The following is a 24,534-nucleotide window of genomic DNA, read 5'->3' as shown; positions in this document are numbered from 1 at the left end:
CCAGGGCCAATGCTCTATTTACTGTGCTACCTAGTTGCCCCCTCTACTTTTTAAAAAATAAAATACTTCTAGTGATAGAGAGGGAATTCATTATCTTTTTCCTTATTAGGAGAACTCTAATTTTGAGGAAGTCTTAACTTATTGTGAGGCAGAATTTGACTCCCCTTGATATTACTTTGGTAGGACACAAAAGATGGCAATGATTGCTAACAGATTAGAAAGAAAATGATCTTAGTAGACTAGAACATTGAGTTAAATCATAGCATTAATTTTTAAAGGGTTATATGAAATTCTAAATTTGAGTTAACAAATTACCTTTACAAATAAAATATGAAGAGGGATGTATAAAGTCCATGGTTAATTAAAAAAAAAGATTTGGACTTTATTATAGTGAACCAGGAGTTCAAAATGAACCAATGCTATGATATAGTCACCACAAAAGTCAGTGTTATCTGCACTGGTCAGACCCATGCCTAGTATACTGCATTCAGGTTGAACACTACATTTTTATGGGAAATAGTGTTAAAATGGTGGAATGAAAAGTTGTCAACTTTGCTTCAGCTTCTTTAAAGTCTTTTCCACATAAACTAAAAAATATGCCAAACTGATTTCTGAGTGGGAAAATGGGAAGAATTATTTCATATAAATGAGGTGCTTGAAGAAGCATTTATACATTAAAGTAAGGAATGGATGAAAGCAGGCAACATTCAAGTTCACTCTCTTATGAACTGGATAAAGCTGAGGAGAATGCACATACACAAAACTGAGAATACAAATTCATCCTCAATCAACAGAGAAGTAAGAGGAAAGGGGGGCAAAGGGAAAGAGGAGGAGATAAGAGAGAGAGGATTGACTAAAGGAAGCATTCATCAAAAAACAGACTCAAGAAGAAAAGGTAAAAAAAGAGAGGGATAAATACAGAGAACTGGATGAAGGAGAATTCACAGTTAACAATCATAACTGTGGATGTGAATGGGATGAATTTACTCACAGAATGAAAGAGGATAGCAAAATAGATTAGAAACCAGAATCCAACAATATGCTGTTTAAAAACAACACATGTAAAATAGGGAATTACACACAGAGTTAAATAAGAGTCTTGAGCAGAATCTGTTCAGCAACAGCTGAAATTAAAAAGGCACTACATTTTTTGACAATGTAATGATAATATAACTCATTGGGTTTTAGTTCTTCCCTCATAGGCCAAGCACATTAAGACTAATCTTTTTTTCCCCAGTATAGTACTTCAAGCATTTAAAAATTTATTATGTGAGATGTCACTTCTTTTCTAGGTAAATATTCATAGCTCCTATAAGAATCATTACTATTAGCTGTGTTGTCATGTTTATTAGCGTCTTCATTTTATGTGTTATACACAGCTTTGGGTTTGCTTCAGGTTGCTGCTGATTCAGTCTGAGGTTTAGACTTAGCATTAATTTGATATATAGTAGAAAACAACTTGAACATTAGCTCAGGAAACCTGAATTTGATTTTAACCTTTGATACATGTTAATTTTTGGGTGTGTGGAGAAATTCTTTACCTGCTCTGAACCTTAGTTTTCTCATGTAAAATGTAGGTAACACTAGGATTGAAAAAGTAAGCTATAATTTTTTTAATGTACTGTTGATTTTATTTTAAACTTATTGTCTGTTAATAATACAAGTATATTCATGTGAATTGCTATCTATCTGGTTGCAGTTTTCTGATCTTTTGCTTGTACAATCTAATTTTTAAGCCAAAAAGCAATTCTTTTTATTTTTTATTGAGGCAGCCAGGTGGTACAATGGATAGAAAGCCTGAATTTAGGAAGAACTGAATTCAAATGTGACTTCAGATATTTACTAGCTATATAATCCTGGAAGGTTATCTAACCTTTATCAGATTCAGTTTTTTCAACAGCAAAATGAGGATAATAACCCTACTTTTCAGTAAGCACATAATTGGTGCCTAATACCTTTTTGTTTTCTTTTTTTCCTGTTTCCTTTTATAATTTGTCAAATTTATTCTTGTTAAGATAATTCTGCTTTTTTGTTCTTATAAGTGAATTCATACAATATTTTAACTTGTTAATTTTTTTGGATCTAGATTCATAGTATTAGTTATATTATTCCTTCTAACTCCATGTCACCTGAATATTTGATAAATATACAATATATATCCTAAAAGCAATAACCAAAAATGCTGAAAAGGACACCAAGAATGGAGTCTCATCAATACAGGCTTCTAGTGATCAGACTGGTAGCAGATTCAAATCATGTTAGTGAATTAATTATTCAACAGTTCTGAATCCAGTTAATTGTATTATAATTCATCTCACCTTTCTGCAGCTTTTCCATAGGGATATTGTGAAGGCCTGTGTCAAAAAACTTTTCTGGGATACAGGTAGTCATGACAGGCTGATTTCTCTGATGGATCAGTCTAGTAGTCCTCGAAAAAAAAAAGGAAATGAAGTTAGTCTGAATGACTTTTTCTTGCTGAACTCTTGCTAATTTTCAGTGACCATCATTGCTATGCCTAAATGATTACAAACTACACATATTCTTTATTTTTTTAACTCAATAATGTATTTTCCCCAATTATATGTAAAAATAGTTTTCCTCATTCAATTTTTTAAGATTTTGAGTTTCAGGCTTTTCTCCTTTTCCTTTCCCTAAGACAGCAAACACTCTGATATACATTATACATGTACAATCATAGTAAACATATTTCCATATTAGTCTTTACATATCCTTTTTAATGTCAGTGTATAAGGGTGACAAATATATATAAAAAAATCCCTTAAGTCCCTAAAATAAACTTTAATGGATTTATTACCAATTAATCTTAGTTTTTCTTAACATTATACTACTTTCTTCACTTAAGTATCAATTTATATAAGTCATCTCAAAGGTCTCTGAATTGCTCATATTTGGTGTTCATTTCTAACCTGATTTCACTCTTGACTTTCTTGACTTTACTATTTATATAGCCCAGTTGCCTTCCCAAGCTAGAGATGCTTCACTCTTGTGGTCCCCTCCTTCATCATCATTTGAAGAAATGCTAAGATGAGCCATGAGCCATGCTCTCTTCTAATCTGTCTCTAACTTTCTCCAATCACAACTTTTCATCTTCCTACCATTTCTTCCTTTTCCCTTTTATTTCTACCTCTTTTCATTTCTGAACCCTTTTTTCTTTTTTTAATTATATTGTGATTTCTTTTTTTTTTTTTTTGGTTTTTTGCAAGGCAAATGGGGTTAAGTGGCTTGCCCAAGGCCACATAGCTAGGTAATTATTAAGTGTCTGAGACCAGATTTGAACCCAGGTACTCCTGACTTCAGGGCCGGTGCTTTATCTACTGCGCCACCTAGTCGCCCCTTATATTGTGATTTCTGATGATAAAATGTTTACAAAATCATTTTCCTTTGTTATAGATATATAATAAAAGTTTCTTATTTCAATCAATCAATGAGAATTTGTCAAATCATTAGTTATTTTCTTATTTTTTTCTTATTTGGAAAAAAAATAGAGAATCAGTAATGAGTATATACAAAAGTCCTGATGCCAAGAGTTATTTACATGGATTTTGGGACCAGTTTTGCCTCAGCTGGGTCCCAATGTCATGGAAGGTTATTGGTATTGCATAAGAGTGACTCATTAGCTTGCCATGATAAGGCAAAAGTTTATTGTAAGTGTTGAGATAATGTCAGTAGCACATTTTATTTTTAGATCTTTTTTTTTATTCAATGGCTAATATTCAAACTCAGCTGCATTGTGAATTCAGTGGAAATTTAGGTGATGTAGCACCTCCAGCTATATTTAACCTCTTGATGTGTCTAGGTACTTTGTAACTCTGGGACTATCATGTACCTCTGAGGAATCCAAATTCTCAATTATCTGCACGTGGATTCTCTGCTTGGTGAATTATTTATCTATGGACAGTGTTTAGCAAGTGGCTTACTTGCTCCTATTGTTCTGACATTTCCCACTAACCATCAATCAGTGTGTGTTCAACTCCCTTCAGTTTTACATCAGTGTTTCAAGGATGAATCAGAAAGGTTAAGTGACTTAGCCTGGAAAAATATCAAAATAGTGTCTCTTTGAAGGGAATCATACATGCATGTGAGTTGAATTGCATTGGAGTGTATTAATATAAATTTGTATTTTTCTATTGGCTTCCCCTTCATTGTTTTCATACAATAAATATTTTAGCAATGTTTTATATATAAATGGTATTTGATATAATAGCTATTTGTGTAGCACCTTCCTATATACCATGTAAACCCCATGAACATAGCGATCTTATCTAAACTTTGTATGTCCCCTGGTCAGTACATAGTAATCACAATTCCTTGAATTCACTGAGTTGATCTAACTAAATTGGATAACTAAGAAGTGTTTTTTTAAGTGAACAATTTGTGCTCTTTTGGAATCAGAATTTCTTGTTTTAACTGACATTTTAGACTAATTTGGTTTATGATCCAGTAGCAAATGATTTGCTAAAATCTTCAATTTTCTTTTTTCAGGATGATTTCTTGTTCAGTGTTTCCATTTTAAGTGGAATCCTATGCAGTGTCTTGGCTGTGTTAAAGTTTATGTTGGGAAAGGTTCTGACCAGCAGAGCTCTGATAACAGATGGTAAGTAAGACCAAGTTATCTAGTGATTTTTGTATTAATATATAAAATCAATGGTCTCATATGTACAAAGAATATAAGTGAGAGCTTTGCAGATCCTTATTTTTTCTGATATACTTAGTGGGGTGACCACCCAGACCCCCCAAGAAAAAGATATTTCCACTCCCTCTAGAACAGGGGTGGGGAGCTTCCAGCTTTCCAACCATATTGGTTTGGTGTTATCAAGACAACCTCAGGTAGGATTCGAAATTCAAAAAAATCTGGGAGGTTTTTGGGGGTGAATTAAATGTTTGATCAAATATAGCCCATGAATAATGTTCTAAATATCAAAATGGTTTTTGGCCAAAAAACATTCCCCACCTCTTCAACATTAATATTCCTTTTATGAGTTATAAATGTTTTATCTTTCTCTTAGCAAAGTGTCTCTGGCCCTTAGCCTTTTAAGCATAAAGCACAAGGGTTTTCCCATATGATTGACTTTCCCTTGTGTTGCTTCAAGCAAAAAATAAATCCCTTTCCAGAGTCTAAAACATACCTTCTTCTGAACTTTGTCAGGACTTTTCCCTCTAGCCAATTAAGATCAATACTCACCGAATAGATTTATAGAAATCTTTCTTAGCTGAATGAGTGGTACATGTTCTTTGTCTAAAAATCCATGAAAACCCAAACAGTTGATTCTGTTTCATTTTTGGAGTGGACAGGAAACGGGGTACAGTGTTAGTACTATGAAAAAAATACTGAACTTAGAATCAGTTGATTTGAGTTGAATTGAGTACAAATAATAGCTGGCATTTATTTAGCACTTTAAGATTTGCAGAGAATATGTGTTATTTCATTTGATCCTCACAACAGCAATGGGACTTAGGTGCAATGATTATGCCCATTTTATAGATGAGGAATATGAGGCTAAGAAAGGATAAGTTGCCAGCATTTATTTGATGCCTTTATCAACTTCTTTAGGATCACACAGACAGAAAATATCTGAAGCAAGATTTAAACTCAGGTCTTCCTGATTCCAAGTTCTATATTCTCTCTGCTGCATCATCAACCTGTACTATTCCTTATTAGTTGAGTGACCCTGGGGTAGATCAATTCACTTCTCTAAGTCCCACTTTCCTACTTGTAAAATGGATGTGATAACACTTAAATTACCTACATGACAACATAGTGATGAGGAAATTTCTTTATTAAAAACTTTAAAGCACTATTTAAATGTAAATTACTATTAATATAATTATAGTCTATAGGAATAATATCATCAGGAATTACTATTTTTTTAGGTGTACAGAAGAAGTTTGACAAAGTAGGCTTTCTTTTTTTCCCTATTTCTATTTGATTCTATTTTGGTTTTATTTGTACTTAACTTAATTTTTTGGTGACTTTAATTAGCCCCTACCATGCCTAAGGAATTGTGCAAGGCATGTGGGTTAGGAAATATTAGGGAAAAAAACACTATGTACTCCCTTTCATTTTACTGGAAGGGTTAAGACATACACACAAATAAGAAAATACAAAATGTATATAAAGTGATATGAAATAATTTCAGGAATAATGAAAGTAACTAGAGTAATTCAGGAGGAATTAGAGTAATCAGGAAAAGAGTAATATTGGAGGTATACCTGAGTTGATGTAAGCCAGGATTTAGAAGAAGTAGAGAAAAGTAAGGAAAAGATATAGAGCACAGACCAGGGATGACATGTCCAACAGTCTTATAGTGGGAGAAGGAATGTTGTATATGGGTAACACTTAATAGATTAGTTTGACTGGAATGGAAAATGAATTAAGAAGAGAAAAATAAAATAAGACTGAAAATGCATGTGAGAGTCAGATTATGATGTGTTTTAAATGCCAAACTGAGGATTTTGTGTTTTTTCCTAGAAGCAATTAAAATTACTTGGAATAAAGGAATGACAGTCAGACTTAACCTTTAGGGATATCATTTTTTGGCTGCTATATAAAAGAAGGATAGATTGATATCCATTCAACTAGATATGTTTCTCTAATGCTTTAAGATTTGTAAAGCACTTTACAAATGGTATCTCACAACAACCCTGGGATTTGAGTACTGTTATTGTCTTCATTTTACAGATGAGGAAACTGAGGTTAAGAGAGTTTAAATGACTTTTCTATTCAGCCAAGTAAATACCTGAGGCAGGACTTCAACTAAGTCTTTCTGCTTTAGGACTATCTCTCTAACCACTGAGAAATCTCCCTACCCAGATTAGCTAGAGGAGAATAGAAGAAGGGAGAGAAATCAGGAGAATTATTGTCTTGTTGAGGTGAAAGGTAATGAAATTCTGATTGGGAATAGAAAGCTGTGGGAGAAAAGAAAAGGGTAGAGAATGGAAGAAATGTTATAGAGAAAACTGGTGAAAAAGGGGGCTTGAGGGGAAAGCTAGGAACAAGAGTAACTCTGAGCTTGTGAACTTAGGTGACAGGAGGGATGATGTTTCCTTGACAGGTATAGGATAGATTTTGAGGAAAATAAAATGATCTGAGTTTAAGATGCCTATGGATATCCAAGTAGAGAAGTCTTAGCAAGCAGCTCACACTGATATAGTGATTTAGACTAGGAAAGAGATGTCAGCATAGAGATATAAAACCAGGGCTATATTGCAGAGAAGTAAAAAAACAACAACAACAAATCAAACTCAAACAAAAGAAGACCCATCTACTCAAATTCATAGTAACATTTTCTATATCAAAAACTGTTGAAATTGAATTTGCCAACACTTGGAGTATGGTTATACAAATTGTGACATATGCATGTAATGGAATATTATTCTACTTTAGGAAATGATGAATATGAAGAATTCAGAGAACATGGAAACATCTGTATGAATTAATGCTGAATGAAGAAAATGGAACCAAATGGACAATATACACAATGATTAAAATAATATAAATGAAGTCATCATTAAAAGTCATTAAATTCAGATTAAATAGAAGAGTCAGTAACTGGTTCAAAAAAATTGATGAACCATTCTTCCAGTAGAAATTGGAGTCAACTAAGGGGAGGGGGTAGATGTTCCATATTTTGATATATGTGATCACTACATAAACTGTTTTTAACTATTTTTCTTTGATACAAGAGTGAACTATTGGGTAGTGGGAAGGTGATATATGTGTGTATATATATATATATATATATATATATATATATATATATATATATATGTATATATATTAGAAAATGGTTACAGTGTTTTGTTAAAAAGAATAAAGCATTTGCTAACTGAAGTCTTAGTTGCTGATCATAAAAGAAAGTATCAAGAGAGAAAAGAAGAGATCCTGGGACAGAGATGTGGGGTAGACCTTCATCAAGTGAGCAGGAAAAAGGTGATGAATCAACAAAGGAAATGTCTGCCTTCCAAGGCAAGATGACCATCATGAGAAAGTCATGTCCTGGAAGTCAAGGGAGGAGAATATTCAGGAAGGAAGGAGGCTTGATTGTAAAAAGAACTATAGGGAGGTCAAGTAGAATGAGAAACTGCTTTTCAGTTTCTGAGGGGAAAGACATTGAGCCACCATGCCTTTGCCCAGGAATTAAAAATTTAAGAGCTGGTTACTTATCAGGAATTAAAGGCAAGGAGTAAGGAATCATAGAATTTAGGAGGGCCTGAGAAGTCATTGAGTCCTACTCCTCCATTTTTTACAAATGAGGAAATTGAAACTCCAAGAGGTGAAGTGACTTGTCTAAGGTCACATAGGTATCAGAAATAAATGTACCAGAATAATAATTCCTTAAAGTTTGATAGTCTTTCTTGCAAAAGCTGAAAATTCTTTCACATATAAAATATGTGTAATTGAATAGGATTAATGATTTTTATATACAGGGAAATATGGTAGATTTAATAATTTCTCAAAGGCACATGCCTCTGAGTCCCAGACTAGTCGGCTGGTCGTGTATAACACTGATGCACATTTACATAGTAGTCTGTGATCTCCTTGATGGGCAGGGACTGTCTTTTTCCTCTTTTTGTATACCTAGCACTTAGTGTCCATCATGATATATTTCAATCTGGGTATTCTCCAGCTCATTTGATAGATAAGGAAATGAAGTCAAACAGGGTTAAGTGACTCGTTCAAATTCACATAGTAATGTCTGAGATTGGATTTGAACTTAGGTCTTTCTGACTTCAGGCCTAGTACTCTATCCACTGTACCAGCTAGCTGCCCATGGAGATGCTTAGTAATTATTTATTTATTGATATATATATATATATATATATATATATATATAAATGCATATATATATTAGATATATGTATATAAGTATATATATATATATATATATACATTTAATTTCTTAATGTATCTAGATTACAGTATTAAAGATATAAGAAGTTAAAGAAATAACCTAGCAGGAGAGATGATCCACTTTACAGAAGCATTCTCTTCCCTCAAGGAGTTTACATTCTATTAAAGTGGCAGCCATGGCTCCCACAGTAGACAGAAAGTAAAATATTGTAATAGTGATTGAGCTGGATGATGTGATTGGCAAGCATACTCTGTGGGCATCCCTCACCCTGATTATTCTAGTACCTTTTGTATTTATTTTACTTTTCCCTGCTCTAGGGAAGCAATTTTCTCATAGACCACACTTTTTCCATAATCGAAGTATATGGAGCACATAAAGGCATCATTATCACTGCTGTAGTAGATGGTCTCATTAGATGGAGCCTTCTTTCCTGATCTGCTTCTAAGAAGTACTGATGCACCAATGTGAGTATTTGGCAGCCTGACCCAAGGCTTTCAATAACTGACCCACAGGGGTTTCTCACTCAGGCAAGTCTGGACCTAGGACAGGATCTGCTGACTGAGTGTCTTGTACTTAATGCTTCAATAACAATCGATCAATACTTACTTATTGAGCCTCTATCCTGCCTAACCATGCTGGATCCATCAGCTGGAGGAAGCTAGGAACTTTATGTTAAGATCTCTGCATCTGGGACAGACTCATAGACCCCATCTCATGGTCTTCTTCGACAATGAAGTACAGACATCCTCATTATCTCTGGGTACTGCCTTCAGAATTTGACTTCAGCCCCCCTTCTGCTTTCCACTGTCTTTCTATTCTCAAATAATCATAGATTTAATCTAAATCTCGTAATCAAGATTTAGAATTGTAAAGGGCTTTTATCAATCGATCAATCAATAAAGATTCATTAACTACCTTTTGTGCTAAGTGCTGATGATACAAAAAAGAAGCAAAAGATATTCCTAAGGGGTTTGCTATCTCCTTCTGAATCTGGAGGTCTCTTTGGGAGCAAGTGCTAATTGCTGCTGATTCCATTCTCTTTCCTTCCAAGTTGTGGGTCTTTGAAAAAGTATTCACAGCTATAAAACCTGTTTGAATTGCCTCAGTGAAAGATGGGAGCTGGAGAGAACAATGAAAAGTGTGGAAGTATTTTTCTTCAGTTCTGTTCAAATTAGCTTTGTAAACATTTTTACGAAGTAACTAATTTGTGCAAACCTTTTGGATGAGAAAACAAAAGTGAAGCAGTTCTGGCTAAAAGCTCTTGTCCTATACTGAGAATAGTATTCTTTGCAGTAGGAAGAGCTGCAGTAAGAAGAGTAAACAGGTAACTGGTTCCAAATTTGCTCTTAGTCACAGTAGAAAAAAAACTATTTTAATGGTTTAAGAAAGAATCATCTTTATATGCCCTTGAAAAAGTCACTTTGAATGAAAGATGAGGCTTTATAAAATAGCAGAAGTGGGTTTTTTTGGTTTTATTTTTTAAAATTTTTGTTGAACTCTTTTTTTTTTACAACATCAAAATTTCTACCAGTATCTTTTCTCAAGCTCTGGTCCAGAGACCCAGCCCAAATAATAAAAAATATATATTTAAAGTGATGCTGATATCTGTCCTTTGTTTTCAAAGAAGACTATGACAGCAGGGAAGTGATGGCATGATAAGCACATGAAACCAAGAATATATGCTAGTTCACCAGCCTCACTTTCTTCTCCAGAGATATCTGCATCTGGTAGTCAAATATGAATCAGGACAACTGGAGATGAACCTGATTGTGAGGCAATCAGAGTTAAGTAACTTGCCCAAAGGCACAGAGCTAATATGTGTCTGAGACAGAATTAGAACTCATTCCTGTTTTCAGAGTGGTATTCTACCTACTGTGTCATCTAGCTGCTCCATTTTTAAAATTAAAAAAAAAAAAGATAAAAACTGACCAATACATTTAAAAAAATCTAAAAATATGTGCAATATCACCAGGTCACCAGGGTGAACCTTTCACCCTGAAAAGGAATTGGTTGAGGTTATCTTTTAATATTTTTTGAGACCTTTCTTGTTTTTCTAATTCAGCAACATTCCAACTGGATTAGTTTGTCAATGTTGTTTCCATTTACATTGTTGTAGTCATTTTATATGTTGTCTTCACTCTGCTTAGTTCAATTTGCATCAGTTCATCTAAGTTTACTCATGTATCTCTTTTATTTTTTCTTTTGCTATTTCATCCTAGCACAGTAATAATCTATTACCACAATTTGTTTAGCCTCCCCAATACATGGGCATCTCCTTTGTTTACAATTCTTTAACATCAAGAGTCTTAAGGAGGTCAAAAGGCTTTGGTTCCATGGAGATAGGGAAGTGTTATAACATCATATGCTGAGGATCCAGTAATCCTACCTTTCATCCCTCCATGATCCAGCTTTTCTTTTCTTAGAATGATGGTAATTAGCTCTGTAAGATTTTTAAACCACAGAGAGCAAGAAAGTAGAGCTGAAGACAACAAAAGCAGTGATAAGAAACCATGATCATTGCATAGAACAAAAGCAAGGGGATAAAGCATAAAAAGGAACTGAGTTACTGGAGGAAAATCAGGCTAAAACAGAAGATCATTACGGTAGCAAACTCTGGACTTTTTCTTTGTAGGAGTCTACTCAGGATAATACTGTAAGCTCGCGGGGTAGAGAATAGTTCACAGTAGGTGAGGGTCTCTTGACTACCTCCCTGAATTCAGAGGAGAGTCCTTTCTATACTTCTTATTATATAAGCAAAATTTTGAAGCCTTGTGAACTTGGATGCTTATAGAGGGAGCTGATGGTATTTAAGGATATTTAAATATAATTTAAGCTGATATTCTTAGATTTCATCTGTGTGGAGACAATGAACCAAATATATTGGGGTAGTCCTCAGACTACAAAGAAAGATTATATATATATTATATATATATATATATATATATATATATATGTGTGTGTGTGTATGTATAAAGAATAATATAATTAAAATGAATAATATAATGATGAATGGCAATGTTGTTTATCCTTTGTTCCTGAAGAAGACCATAACATCAGGGAAGTGATGCCATGGCATGCACTTGAATTGGATTTGAGTGAGGGGGTGCTGTGCCAAGTCACCAGCCTCACTTTCTCTCCAAAACCTTTTGGGTCCAGTGGCCATATATGGATCAGAATGACAGGAAATGACCCTAGATGTGAGCCAATCAGGGTTACACAGCTAGTGCCAGGTGTCTTAGGTCAAATTTGAACTCAGGTCCTCCTGACTCCAGAACTGGTGCTCTATCCACTGTACTACTTAACTGCCCCACAAATGGACCAGCCAATTTAGGCACCAAGATCTACTTGTACGTCCATCTTAAGATAGATTTTAGAGCTATGGGGCATGTTCCAGTCCTGTTCATGAAATAATAATATACATTTATATAATGATTTGCTGCCACAAAACACTTTGATATATTTCATTTGATTTTCCCAATGATTCTATGAGGTAGGAGAGTTATTTTATCTAGAACTCAAGAAACTATGATTTTGGAGATTGAGCTTTGGTCACACAACCAGCAAGGGGACAGAATTGGAACCTGATCCTAGGTCTTTTGATTCCAGCCCCAGGGTTCTTCCCACCATACTAACCTTTTAGAAAACTTTTACTGTGGGGGCAATATATATTTTTTGAATTCTTATCAGGATCAGTCAGTGGAAAAGTCAGTGTTGGGTAAAAATGACAGAGGAAAAAGAAGGCAAAACATGGATTGTAAATGCCATTGTTTAATAATTAATGTAGAGCCTGATTCTATGCATTCTTTCCAGGCATCTTGTTTGATGTATGTGCTATTTCTTTTGTGCTGCATTTATCAGGGGGAAACATGGAAAAAAGCCCAGAGAAAGCTGGGTGGCTCCCTGAAAGCATGCCTACCTCCCCCAGGGGCATAAATGGCTTCTGTTTCTTTCTTTTGAAAACCAAGAATATGATATATATATTGAGTCCTTATAATAGAAAGAACAAACCAATATTATTATTTATAAGGAATGTTGAATCAGCTTTTCATCACTCTCCTGAATTTTCTCTTCTGTGTGTGAAATTTTTTCCCTTTTTTTCTTCTCTTTTCCCTCTCTAGAATCCGGTTCACAAAAAATACTACTTGCTTTATTTTCACAGGACTTAGACCAGGGCAGTGACCTTAAAGATCATCTATCTGACTGTTCAGGGAACTAATTTATTCCATTGAAGTTTGTCTTTCTACCTCCATTAGGCTATTGTTGGGCATCTGTAAAAGATAGCACATTCCATTTTCACAAGTGCTGTTATGTGGGGATTTCTCATTTGGATTTCACAGCTGGCATCTGCAGTCTTCCTGAGCTTTCTGGACTTGATGTTGTTAATTAAGTCCTTGGGTCTGTGTAAAGTTAGCAAGTTTACAAGCATATGAGGTATGCCTATAAGGATATGAAATTGGCTTTCTTTTAAAATACATATACTAGAATTTAGTCATTCAAATGTGCTAGCTATTCCTTTCAAAGCAGTTGCCTTGGATGGACACATTAAAGGTGGCTTCTCTTTCTAACCTAAGAAAGACTAGATCTTTTAGTCTGAGTGGGAGGGGAAACTCATTACTATTCTCAGTAGTGGTGATTGTCCCTCCTTCTGGGGTAGGTTTGATTTTTTTTTTATCCTCTAAAATCAAGAGCCAAGGTTGATGAATTAGGTGAGGGATCTGATACACGATCAGGTTGACAAGGAACTTTAGAGAGCACAGAGGTCAATACCCCCATTTTATTGATGGGGTAACTGATGCTCAGAAAACTTCAGTGACTTGATCATAGCCACAGAACTAGTAAGGATCAGAGACTGTTTTGGAATTCCAGACTTCTGCCTTTGAATCCAGCCTTCTCTCTATTACACCATATTTGTTGTCTTTCATGTGGCCAGAAAGTTAAAGAGATGATTTTCTTGTGTGACTTGTAATTGGCTTGTAAGATAATTCTAACAGAAGGTTTCAGAATCAGTTTAAGCAATAGGAACTAACATTAGAATAAGTAGCTCATATTATATGTTTCCAGTAGATATGTTTTAAAGAAAATCAGTGCCATTACTTAGTAAGGCACTCCTTATTATGGACACATGCACATTTCTCACTCCTTATTATGGACACACATTTCTATATGTAATATATATGTAAATAAATACATAAAGGAAATGTGATTTTACTAAGGTAGGGGTCTCCTGGTATGGATCATAGCAATTAAGGGACTTTCCTATTATGTCACAGCTAGATTATTTGAAAGAAAGTCTTGAATCCAGGTTATATTAACTCAAAACCTGTTTCTCTATTCATTATCTCTATGATTCTCCCTGTTGTAGTGAGTATTAATACAAAGTATGTGAACAACAGCAACAATGGCTTATATATTCATAATACTATTAAGTTTGTGAATCACTTTCTTTAAGACATAAGAAGCGAAAAATTTAAACTTAGGAGTGAGGATCATTTATAGGATTTAAAGGTTGATTAGAATCACAAGAAAAGCCAGTTACCTAGCTTGGGGAATTTTATTATGAAATAAAATCTCAGAATTGAGGGGAAGATGTCCTTAGTTTGACCTTTGCCTGAATAGGAATTCTTTCTAGTGAATCCTTGAAAAGTGATTCTCTAGTCAGATTTTGAATTACTCTATCAATAAATACCTTTAGTACTATTCTATTTTTGATCAACTCTAATTAGTTAGAAAGTTTTCTTAATTATGAGCATAATCTGCCTGTTTTGTTATTTTGTCCAGTGTTGTCTCCTCTGGGGGTTAAGCAGAATAAGTCATCCCTCTACCACACTTTTTATTGTTTATTGTTCAGTCATTTTTTTAGACATATCTGACTCTTGGTGACCCCATTTGGAGTTTTCTTCGCAAAGATAATGGAGTGGTTTCTCATTTCCTTCTCCAGCTCATTTCATAGATAAGGAAACTGAGGCAAATAAGGTTAAGTGATTTGCCCAGGGTCACACAGCTAGTAAGTGTCTGAGACCTGATTAGAAATTGGCAGATGAATCTATCTACTGCCTTATCCAGTAACCTTTCTTCCACATTATAACCTTTCAAATATTTGAAGCCAGTTACCATTTCATGCCTTCCCCTACCTCCTCATGCTCCTTTCCTTAAGCTATGTCCTTAGTTCCTTCAAATGATTTTATCAATATATTTTAAAACTTGCAGCCCCCAGAACTACATATAATACAGCTGTTGTTTGAATAGACAGAGTACACTGTGAAAATCATCTCTCTCATTCTGTACACAATACCTTTCTCTATGTAATCCTCCTTCAATACTGTGTAAACCGTAAGTGCTATGGAAATTTGAACTGTTCATCTTATTGGATTGGAGCTGTTCTTCTAGTCTGCCAGGTATTTTTATATCTAGATTCTGTTTCTGCCATCTTAGCTATCCCTTCCAGTTTCACGTCATCCAATAATTTCATAAGGATGCCACTCTACCTTCATCAAGGTCATGAACAAAAATGTTTACTGGCCTAGAGCTAAAAATAGAGCTTTATGACAACTGACTAGAGACTTTTTCAGCTTGAATAGAATATTAAGAATAATATGGATTTACACAGTACTTCAAGATTTGCAAAGCACTTTACTCAATTTATTTTCTTGAACACTCTGACAAGTAGATGCTATTATTATTTCCATTTTATATCTGGGGAAGCCAAAGCAAACAGAAGTTAAATGATTTGTCCAGGATCTCAAAATCTAATAAATTTTGAGCTCTGGTCTTCCCAACTATAGTTCCAACAATCCATTTACCAAATCACCTAGAAGACTTTATCTATGATCATTTATTTATAATCCTGTATGTCTTATCATTCAATCAGTCCCAAATCCATCTAACTTTACTATTAGCAAATCTGCTAGAAAACATCACCAAATACTGAAATTTAGGTATGTTATCTCAATTGCCTGCCTATCTATCTATATATCTGTCTGTCTGTCTGCCTGTTTGCCTGTCTGCCTATTTATCTATCATTGCCACCTCTCTTTCAGTTCTCATATTCTTTTTTCCTTGACTTTATTATTCCAAAAAGATTCCTTCCCTTCTTCTACCACCCATTCCTGATTCAAATTCCCAGCCCCTTAAAACTTTTCTTCCAACTTCTAGATTAGATGTATATAATCTGATGAAAACTACTTTTGTATATGTACATATGTATATGGAGGAAATTTGACTTGTCTGATCTTTTTTCAAGCAAGGAGTTATAATTCCCATAACTGAGTCTTCAGATTAACTCTGTGTCAATTTCTAACATACAATAATTAAGTCAGTTGTTGACTTCCTAAAGACAGTTGAGTGTCTGGATATCCCTTTCCTGAGAAGAGGGAGATCATTTCAGTTGGACCTTGCCCCTGCATTGTGGATCCAGAAGTCTTTACCAGATCTCAAAGTACCTTTTGACTTTCTCCAATTTCCTCTATCATCTTCTTTTTCCCCTCATTGTCTCACTCAATTGACCTCAGAAAATCTTGGTTTGACCGGATGAAAATAAGAGTAAATAATCATATGAAGGCTTAGAAGTATAACTTAATTAGCATAAAGTTCAATAACAATTTTGCTCACTCAAATAGAGTAGATTAACTTTATTGGAGTTTTTAATTAGATTTAAACACTAAAGCTGGTTTGTAGATATAGACATCTATTTTTTTTAAATAAAAGATCTTATTTATTTTGAATTTTACTATTTTTCCCCTAATCTTGCTTCCCCCCCCACACCCCACAGAAGACAGTCTGTTGGTCTTCACATTATTTCCATGGTATACACTGATCTAAGCTGAATGTGAGGGGAGAGAAATCATATCCTTAAGGAAGAAAAATAAAGTATAAGAGACAGCAAAATTACATAATAAGGTACGGTTTTTTTTTTTAGTTAAAGGTAATAGTCTTTGGTCTTTGTTCAAACACCACAATTCTTTCCTCTGCAAACAGATGATATTCTCCAATGAAGATAGCCCTAAATTGTGCCTGATTGTTGCACTGATGGAATGAGCAAGTCCATTAAGTTTGATTGTCACCCCCATATTGTTGTTAGGGTGTACAATGTTCTTCTGGTTCTGCTCATCTCACTCAGCATCACTTCATGCAAATCCTTCCAGGCTAAACTGAATTCCCATCCCTCCTGGTTTCTAATAGAACAAGTGTTCCATGACATACATATACCACAGTTTGCTAAGCCATTTCCCCAAATGAAGGACTATCACCCGTGATAACTCAGGTGTGCTACTGGGCATTTACTTGAGAACCAGGTTGAAGGAGATATCCCATGAACACTTAGATGTCAAAAAAGCACCAACACTTAAGGTCATGAAACAACCTCTCTTAACTTTATTGTTGAATGCTCTGACTTTTATAACAAAACTCATCTCAGACCTGACAAGTCAGACAAAATCTAGCTGCATAGCTTCCCTGATTAAATTTATGATATTTATCCTTTGAAATCTGTAGACTTCCTTATCAGAAAACTTCCCATACACCTCTAGCTCTGCAGATGTTTAGGTCAGGGTTCATTGGTGAGCCAACCAAACCAAATGAGCAAGAATACAGGTTTTCCTTGGTTATTTTAGTTCCAGGGACATCTGTGTCCTCACTCCTATGGAAGCTGGCCCTCAACAAAGGACGTTCACTTAATTTGCAATTCTTTGCCACCACAAACAGGGCTGCTATGAATATTTTTGTGCAAGTGATGTTTTTACCCTTTTTCATAATCTCATGTTGCCTATGAGACATTCATTTTTGGAGAAGAGTTCCATGATCAGAGTCATCATCAATATATACTGATGAAATATCATCAATAGGCAAGAGCTCTGGGAGGAAGCAGTATTCCTTACCCCCTTCTTCCCATCCTGAATACCAACCTGACTTCCAGTCCAGTTCTCACAGCCATTTTCCAGGGAAGCACCCATTTTAGTGATGCAACCCGACTAGTAGTCTGAATGTGCTGGAACTTTAGCATTTTTAGTAGCCACAGCTGCTGAAGACCAGGAAAAAAAAGAAAGTCTTTGCCACCTAAATCCTTGATACTATCAAATAATTCAGAAGATTCAGCATCAGAAATTGATATGGTTTAATTAATGAAAATTCCACTTTCCCCTGTTAGCCTCAGTTTTTTTATTTGTAAAATGAACTGGAGGAGAAAATGGTAAACCATTCCAGTATCCTATAATTCCAAAGGGGGTTACAAGATTTCAAAAACCACAGAAATGACAACAACATTTTAAAAGTAGCATTATTATGTGCCTTATAAATGCAATCTAAGGACCCCTGGAAGATTTTTCCATTTGATTTGTAGCTAATATCTCCTGTATGTTTTGTCTTCTCTTATTAGAATATGAGCTCCATGAGAGCAGGTATTGTCTTGTTTTTATTTTTTGTCTCCTTTACTTCAATGTTTTGCATACAGTAAAGGCTTAATAAAAATAATAATCCTACATCCATCCAGTTCAGAATGAAGAAGACAACAGTCCTGTTCATTATACTCTGTTTTGGCCAATCTATATCTGGCAATCTATTCTGGGTGCCACACTTAGGGAGGGTCATTGAAAAGCCTACACCCATCCAGAAGAGGTGGGATAATAGTGAGGAGGATTCCAGATGTCCAGGAACATTGTTAAAGGAATATGAGATGAGCAAACTTGGTATTCATCAAGAATATTTAAATAGTTGAAGGGTTGTGTCATATAGAATAGTTTTCTATGTGGTTATTGAGGACAACATAAAGACATGGATTTAGGCTCAGTATGATGAATTATTTAATGATTAGAACTAGCTGAAAATGGAAAAAAAAACAATAATCCTATCCCTGGAACTGTCTCAGCAGAGACTTGGAGTTGTAGTCATACTATAATCAAGGGGTTGAATTAGGTGATGTCCGAGGCCTTTTCCAACTTAGATGATCTATGATCCTATGAAACAGCACTAAGAACCCCAGATTATATGGATGCTTCAGGATATGTGGATAGATTTTACGAGGTCTGTGAACTTGGATGGGGAAAAGAAAAGTATATATTTATTTCAATATAAATGATTTTCTTGTAATCCTGGGTATTTTATTTTATGCATTTAAAAACATTACTCAGAAGAGGGTTCCCAAGGTTTCACTGGGGTCCATGGAACACAAAAAAGTTAAGACCTCTTACTATAAAGAGACAAGCCTGGAAATATTTATGGTTACCCATAAATGAATCTTGTCCTGATATTTGTAAGTAATGTCATATGAATAATTTCAAAGAATTAATAGGAAAAGAAGCAGAAGAGAAATGGGGAACTGAGATCCAGATTCAGACCCAGACTCAGACCCAGACCAGTCTCCAATTTGTTTTCTTCTCTTTTTTCTATTCTGAAACCTTACAACAACTGCTTTGCTTCAGACCCTTACTGGGCAGAAGTGGCAGGAAAATCTGTCTCTGTAATTACATCCTTGTGCTAATTGTATTGTTTAGGACCTGAATCTTGTTTATTTATTGATCAGGAGAATTAAGAGCCAAACTATAATTATCCCTGTTTGAGCTTTCCTATTTCTTTGTGTGTGGAAGAGTGAAAAGGGGAGAGAAAAGGAGTACCTTGAGTGGTAGGAGCTGAGTCCAGTCCTTTTGGCTGATAAGATTTTGGATTTCTCTACTGGTTGTTTGCCTTCTTTTGCGCTTTGCAAATAGCACACAGAACCCCTGGGCTTTGCTTTCCTTATCACCTGGTTGCTTCTTTCTGCTCTTTTGCTTCATGATGTGACAAAGGCATGGTTCTCTCCGTTATGACAAACTGAGCCAAGAATTTTCTTTTCAGAGAAGGAATTGACTTCTTAGATCAGCACACTGTTTCTCCTACAGGGAGCATCCATTTAACCCTAAGCGGGGGGGGGGGGGGGGGGGGGGGGGGGCGGGGTACATTTTGAAAGCTCAGCTTGTAGAATATGAATGGCTTATGCTTTCTTCCATTTATTAAAAAGAAAAATAGACCAAAGGAAAGTGTTGCCTTTTCTATACAGGAGAGACTGGGTAATGGAGAAACTGAGGATCTTCAACAGCCTCCTACAGCTAATCAAAGCAACAAAAATCTCATTAATTGAACCCTCAGATGTTTTCTTTGGAGCAGGTTAAAGTTCACCTTTGTACTCTAAGAAGAAAAAAATATTGCTAAATAGATTAATTGAAGACAGCATTATAGGGGGTAGCTTTTAGTTCACTAAAAACTGTTTCTATTAACTTCCAAACACTAATTTATTTGCATACCCTTAATATGATAATTTCAGTAGATAGTCATTGAAGAAGTCTATCATTAGGTACTTTATTTAAAATTAGAACTAATAAACATTTCCCCTCAATTATAGTTTTCACAGAGTTGAATGGTGTTCCCCAACTTCTATTCATGCAGGTGTAGACATGCATGCCCCTCTTTTCTGAAATCAGAAAATTTTATATTTTCATATAATTTTTTTAATTTTAAATTTTTATATTCCCTAAAAAATCTTTAGCCTAAGTTGTGAACAAGGGACAGAAATGACTTCTTTGAACTTCTGGAGCCCACCCTGGGGAAGTGCTGATGAGTAGTAAGAAACCTCTAGTTGGAAGGGAACTGTTATAAATCCTCTCAAGTCAATAGGAAATGCAGTTTATAAGGACTAACAGAAAATTTCTGGTTCCAAGACAGTAGGATGTGGAAAGAACCCTCTGAAACCCTTCCAAATTTCCTTCCAAATGACTAGAAAACTTCCTTAGAATTGATCTCTAAAGGAAGGAATTACCAGCCTGGCAGCAAAAGTCTATCTCACTGTGGTGGGAGAGGAGAGAGATTCAAAAGTCCAAGCTTAGAGAATTCCTCCTGCAAACCAGTAGCTTCTAGGCAAGTAAGCAGTCTATGCATGCAGCAGAGTAAGACCCCACCTCTGACCCCACCAGCCAAACCTTGACCCCATTGCAGACCAGCAGTGATGACCTACCCCAGGCCTGGCGTCGTTCCTGGAGTAGACCATCAATAAAATCCTTCCTCTAGGGTCAATCACCAGAAAGACTCTGTTACCATAGCAGAAAGACCCCCCCACCCCCACCCCTGGGGGTAGGCCAACAGTTAAACCCCACACCTCAGAAAGGTCAACCAGGAGACCTCAACCCCCAGTACAAACCAGTGAAAGCAAGGAGCTAAGCCCTGAAGCCCAGTGAAAGCTTAGCAGTGAGACCCTGACCTTCAGCAAAAAACTTGGGACAGTGAAGGACCAGAGTCCCAAGTCTCACAGAAAAATAGAAAGACACAAAAGAGGCAGAAAAAAAGATCAAAACAATAACAACTTCAAAAGAACTTGCCTATAGAAAATGACTGCAGTGATTAGGAGAATCAAGGCAAAAACTTAGAAGTCAATAGTGTCAAAATGGTCACATATGAAGTCTTAAAGAAAAATGCAATTTGACCTCAGGCCCAAAAAGAAATTCTGAAAAAAAAGCTTTAAAAGGATTTATAAAAGCAAATTAAAGAAGTGGAAGGAAAAAATTGGAAAAGAGATGAGAGTAATGCAAAAGAATCATGAAAAAATACCTATAGCATGGGAAAAGATATGCAAAAATCTATTAAAGAAAATAACTTTAAAAATAGAATTGAATAAATGGAAAAGGAAGTATAAAAGTTCACTGAAGAAAATAATTCCTTAAAAATTAGAATTGAGTAAGTGGAAGCTAATGACTCAATGAGATAGCAAATCAAAATCAAATATAAAATCAAAAAACTAAAAATAAAAGAAGAAAATAAGAAATTTTTCATTGGAAAAACAACTGACCTAAAAAATAGATGCAGAAGAGATAATATAGGAATTGTTTGACTACTTGAAAGTCATGATAAAAAAAACAAATTATCAAAGAAAACTACCCTGATATATTTGAACCAGAGGGCAAAATAGAAATTGAAAGAATCCCCTGATCACCTCTTAAAAGAGATCCTAAAATTAAAACTCCCAGGAACATCTCAGCCAAATTCCAGAGTTCACAGATCAAAGGGAAAGTACCACAAGTAGCCAAAAAGAAACAATTCAAATTGAAGCTAAAGTCAGATTTGGCAGTTTCTACATGAAAGAATCAGAGGCCTTGGAATGTGACCCAGAAGGCAAAGGAGTTAGGATTAGAATGAAAAATTGAATTTAATCTTTCAGGGAAAATGAACACTTAATAAAATAGAGGACTTTCAAGCATGCCTGATTAAAATAACAGAACTAAACAAAAAATTGACCTCCAAACACAAGACTCCATGGAAACATAAAAAAGTAAAAAAGAAACAGAAAGATAAAATATAAATTCAATGAGGTTGTTGTTTATATTTCTATATAGCAAGATAATATTTGTAACTCTTAAGAATTTTATTACTATAAGAGTAATTAGGAAGAGCATACTTAGACAGAAGGTGTGGTAAGATGATTTTGATGGATAATCCCCCCACCCCTAAAAAAAATACTCAAAGGAATGAGAAACTTGTACTAGATGGAAAAGGTGCAGGGGAGTGGGGGGAAAATTGAATGGGTAAATTATCCCACATACAAGAGGCATGAAAGAGCTGTTATAATGGAGGGGAAGCTTAAACCTTATTTTCCTGAAAATTGTCTCGAAGAGGGAATAATATACATACTCAATTTGATACAGAAATCTATCTTACCCTATACAGAAGTAAAGTGATATGGGAACAATAAAAGGGGGAGTGGGCTCTGGAAAAAGGGAGGACACATCACTTGTACAAAAATAATATTGTAACCCTGTTTGTGGTGGCAAAGATTTAGAAATTGAGTGAATGTCCATCAATTGGGGAATGGCTCAACAAATTGTGGTATATGTATGTTATGGAACACTATCATTCTACTAGAAACCAGGAGGGATGGGAATTCAGGGAAGCCTAGAAGGATTTGTATGAATTGATACTGAATGAGATGGGCAGAACCAGAAGAACATCCTAACAGCAACATGGGGGGTGATGATCAACCTTAATAGACTTGCTAATTCCATCAGTGCAACAATCAGGGACAATTTTGGGATATCTGCAATGGAGAATACCATCTGTATCCAGAGAAAGAATTGTGGGGTTTGAACAAGGACTATTACCTTTAATTTAAAAAAAGTTATCTTATGTAATTTTGCTGTCTCATACTTAATTTTTCTTCCTTAAGGATATGATTTCTCTCTCATCACATTCAATTTAGATCAATGTATACCATGGAAACAATGTAAAGACTAACAGACTGCCTCTTGGCGGGGGTGGGGGGAAGCGTGATTGAGGGAAAAACTGTAAAATTCAAAATAAATTATTAATAAAATTTAAAAAAGGGAGGGCAGATAGGGGAAGGTAGTGATCAGAAGCCAAAATACTTGTGGGGGAGAAGTGGAAGGTAAGAGAGAGAGAGAGAGAGAGAGAGAGAGAGAGAGAGAGAGAGAGAGAGAGACAAGCAAATAAGAGGAAAATAGCATGGAGGGAAATAGACAATTATCATAACTGTAAATATGAATGGGATGAACTACCATAAAATTGAAGTGAAATAACCAAATGGATTAAAGCTTGGATTAATAGCCCTGTTAAGTTCCCAGTGGTAGTTACCTTACTTATAGAAGGCCTACTTACAATGATTTCTTCTTATTGACTTTGATAAATTATAGAGCTATCAAAATAGAATAAAAGGAATATTATATTTGAACCCTGGTTTTTGCAACTTGCTCCTTGGGTGTCCTTGGGCAATCAATCAGTCAATCACTGAAACTCTTTGGGTCTCAGTTTCCTTATCTATAAAGGGTGGCTATGGGACCAGATGAGCTCTGAGCTGATCCTTCTGGTTCTCAATTTATGATTCTCTAAGAAATGAGATGTGGGTCAAGCATGTTGATATTGTTTTTTGGAAAGAAGACCATGAAGGGATTTTCTGCTCATTCTTTTTTTGTTTGTTTGTTTTTGTGACACCATTCCTGGCAATAGATAACTTGGAAATCTTGAAAATGTTGACAGGTATGAAGAGCTACTTTGGGGGTAGCTCTTTAAAATTGGTAGAATAAAAAGAATCTCATCTCCTTCAGTAGGAGATTTAATTAGGGAAAATATTAAGAAGGTGCTTAGATATTTAGAGGTATCTCATTGAGTGGAGAAGGTGAGGGGAAAAGGGGGTTCAGTCCTTCCTTTGATATATATTGTGCTCACATTCTCAACTGATGTGATTCTTAGTTATATCTTTCTATATCATTCATAAAGTTCCTCCACCTCTCAACTCATTGGAGGGTTTCAGGTTTTTTTGAATGTTTTAGCAGAGATACTATAAAGATCTCTGAACTTGGAAACAGGTGAGGCTTGGGTGTCAATATTGCCTCTGATTTTTACTAGTTTTGTGTTTATGGTCACCCAATCTCTTTCTTAGCTTCAGTTTCCTTATATACCAAATGGTGTATATAATCTCATAACAAAATAATAATATAATATATATAATATCATATACCATAAAGAGTTGTGAGGATCAAATGAATTAATATATTAAAATCTTTTCAAACCATTAAGTACTATTTACATGCTGGCAATTATTATTATTATTACTAATTAGTATTCCCCAGCAGGGGACTGGTTATTAATCATAGTCATAATTATTATTATGTAAAACAAAGGTATAAAACCTACT

At 35.1% G+C, this 24,534-nt stretch overlaps 1 protein-coding gene across 1 annotated transcript in view; it reads left to right on the top strand.

Moving 5' to 3' along the window:
• TMEM163 (transmembrane protein 163) overlaps nucleotides 1-24,534 on the top strand; it is a 288,446-nt gene that overhangs the window by 257,078 nt on the left and 6,834 nt on the right. The window contains exon 6 of the mRNA XM_074215047.1: nucleotides 4,504-4,615. Coding sequence (XP_074071148.1) covers nucleotides 4,504-4,615 — 112 coding nt within the window. The remainder of the gene's footprint in view (nucleotides 1-4,503; nucleotides 4,616-24,534) is intronic.

This window comes from Macrotis lagotis, chromosome 1, assembly GCF_037893015.1.
Source record: "Macrotis lagotis isolate mMagLag1 chromosome 1, bilby.v1.9.chrom.fasta, whole genome shotgun sequence".
NCBI classification, from domain to species: domain Eukaryota; kingdom Metazoa; phylum Chordata; class Mammalia; order Peramelemorphia; family Peramelidae; genus Macrotis; species Macrotis lagotis.
The sequence above is the reverse complement of the archived record's forward strand: the minus strand, read 5'-3'. Positions and strand labels throughout refer to the sequence as shown.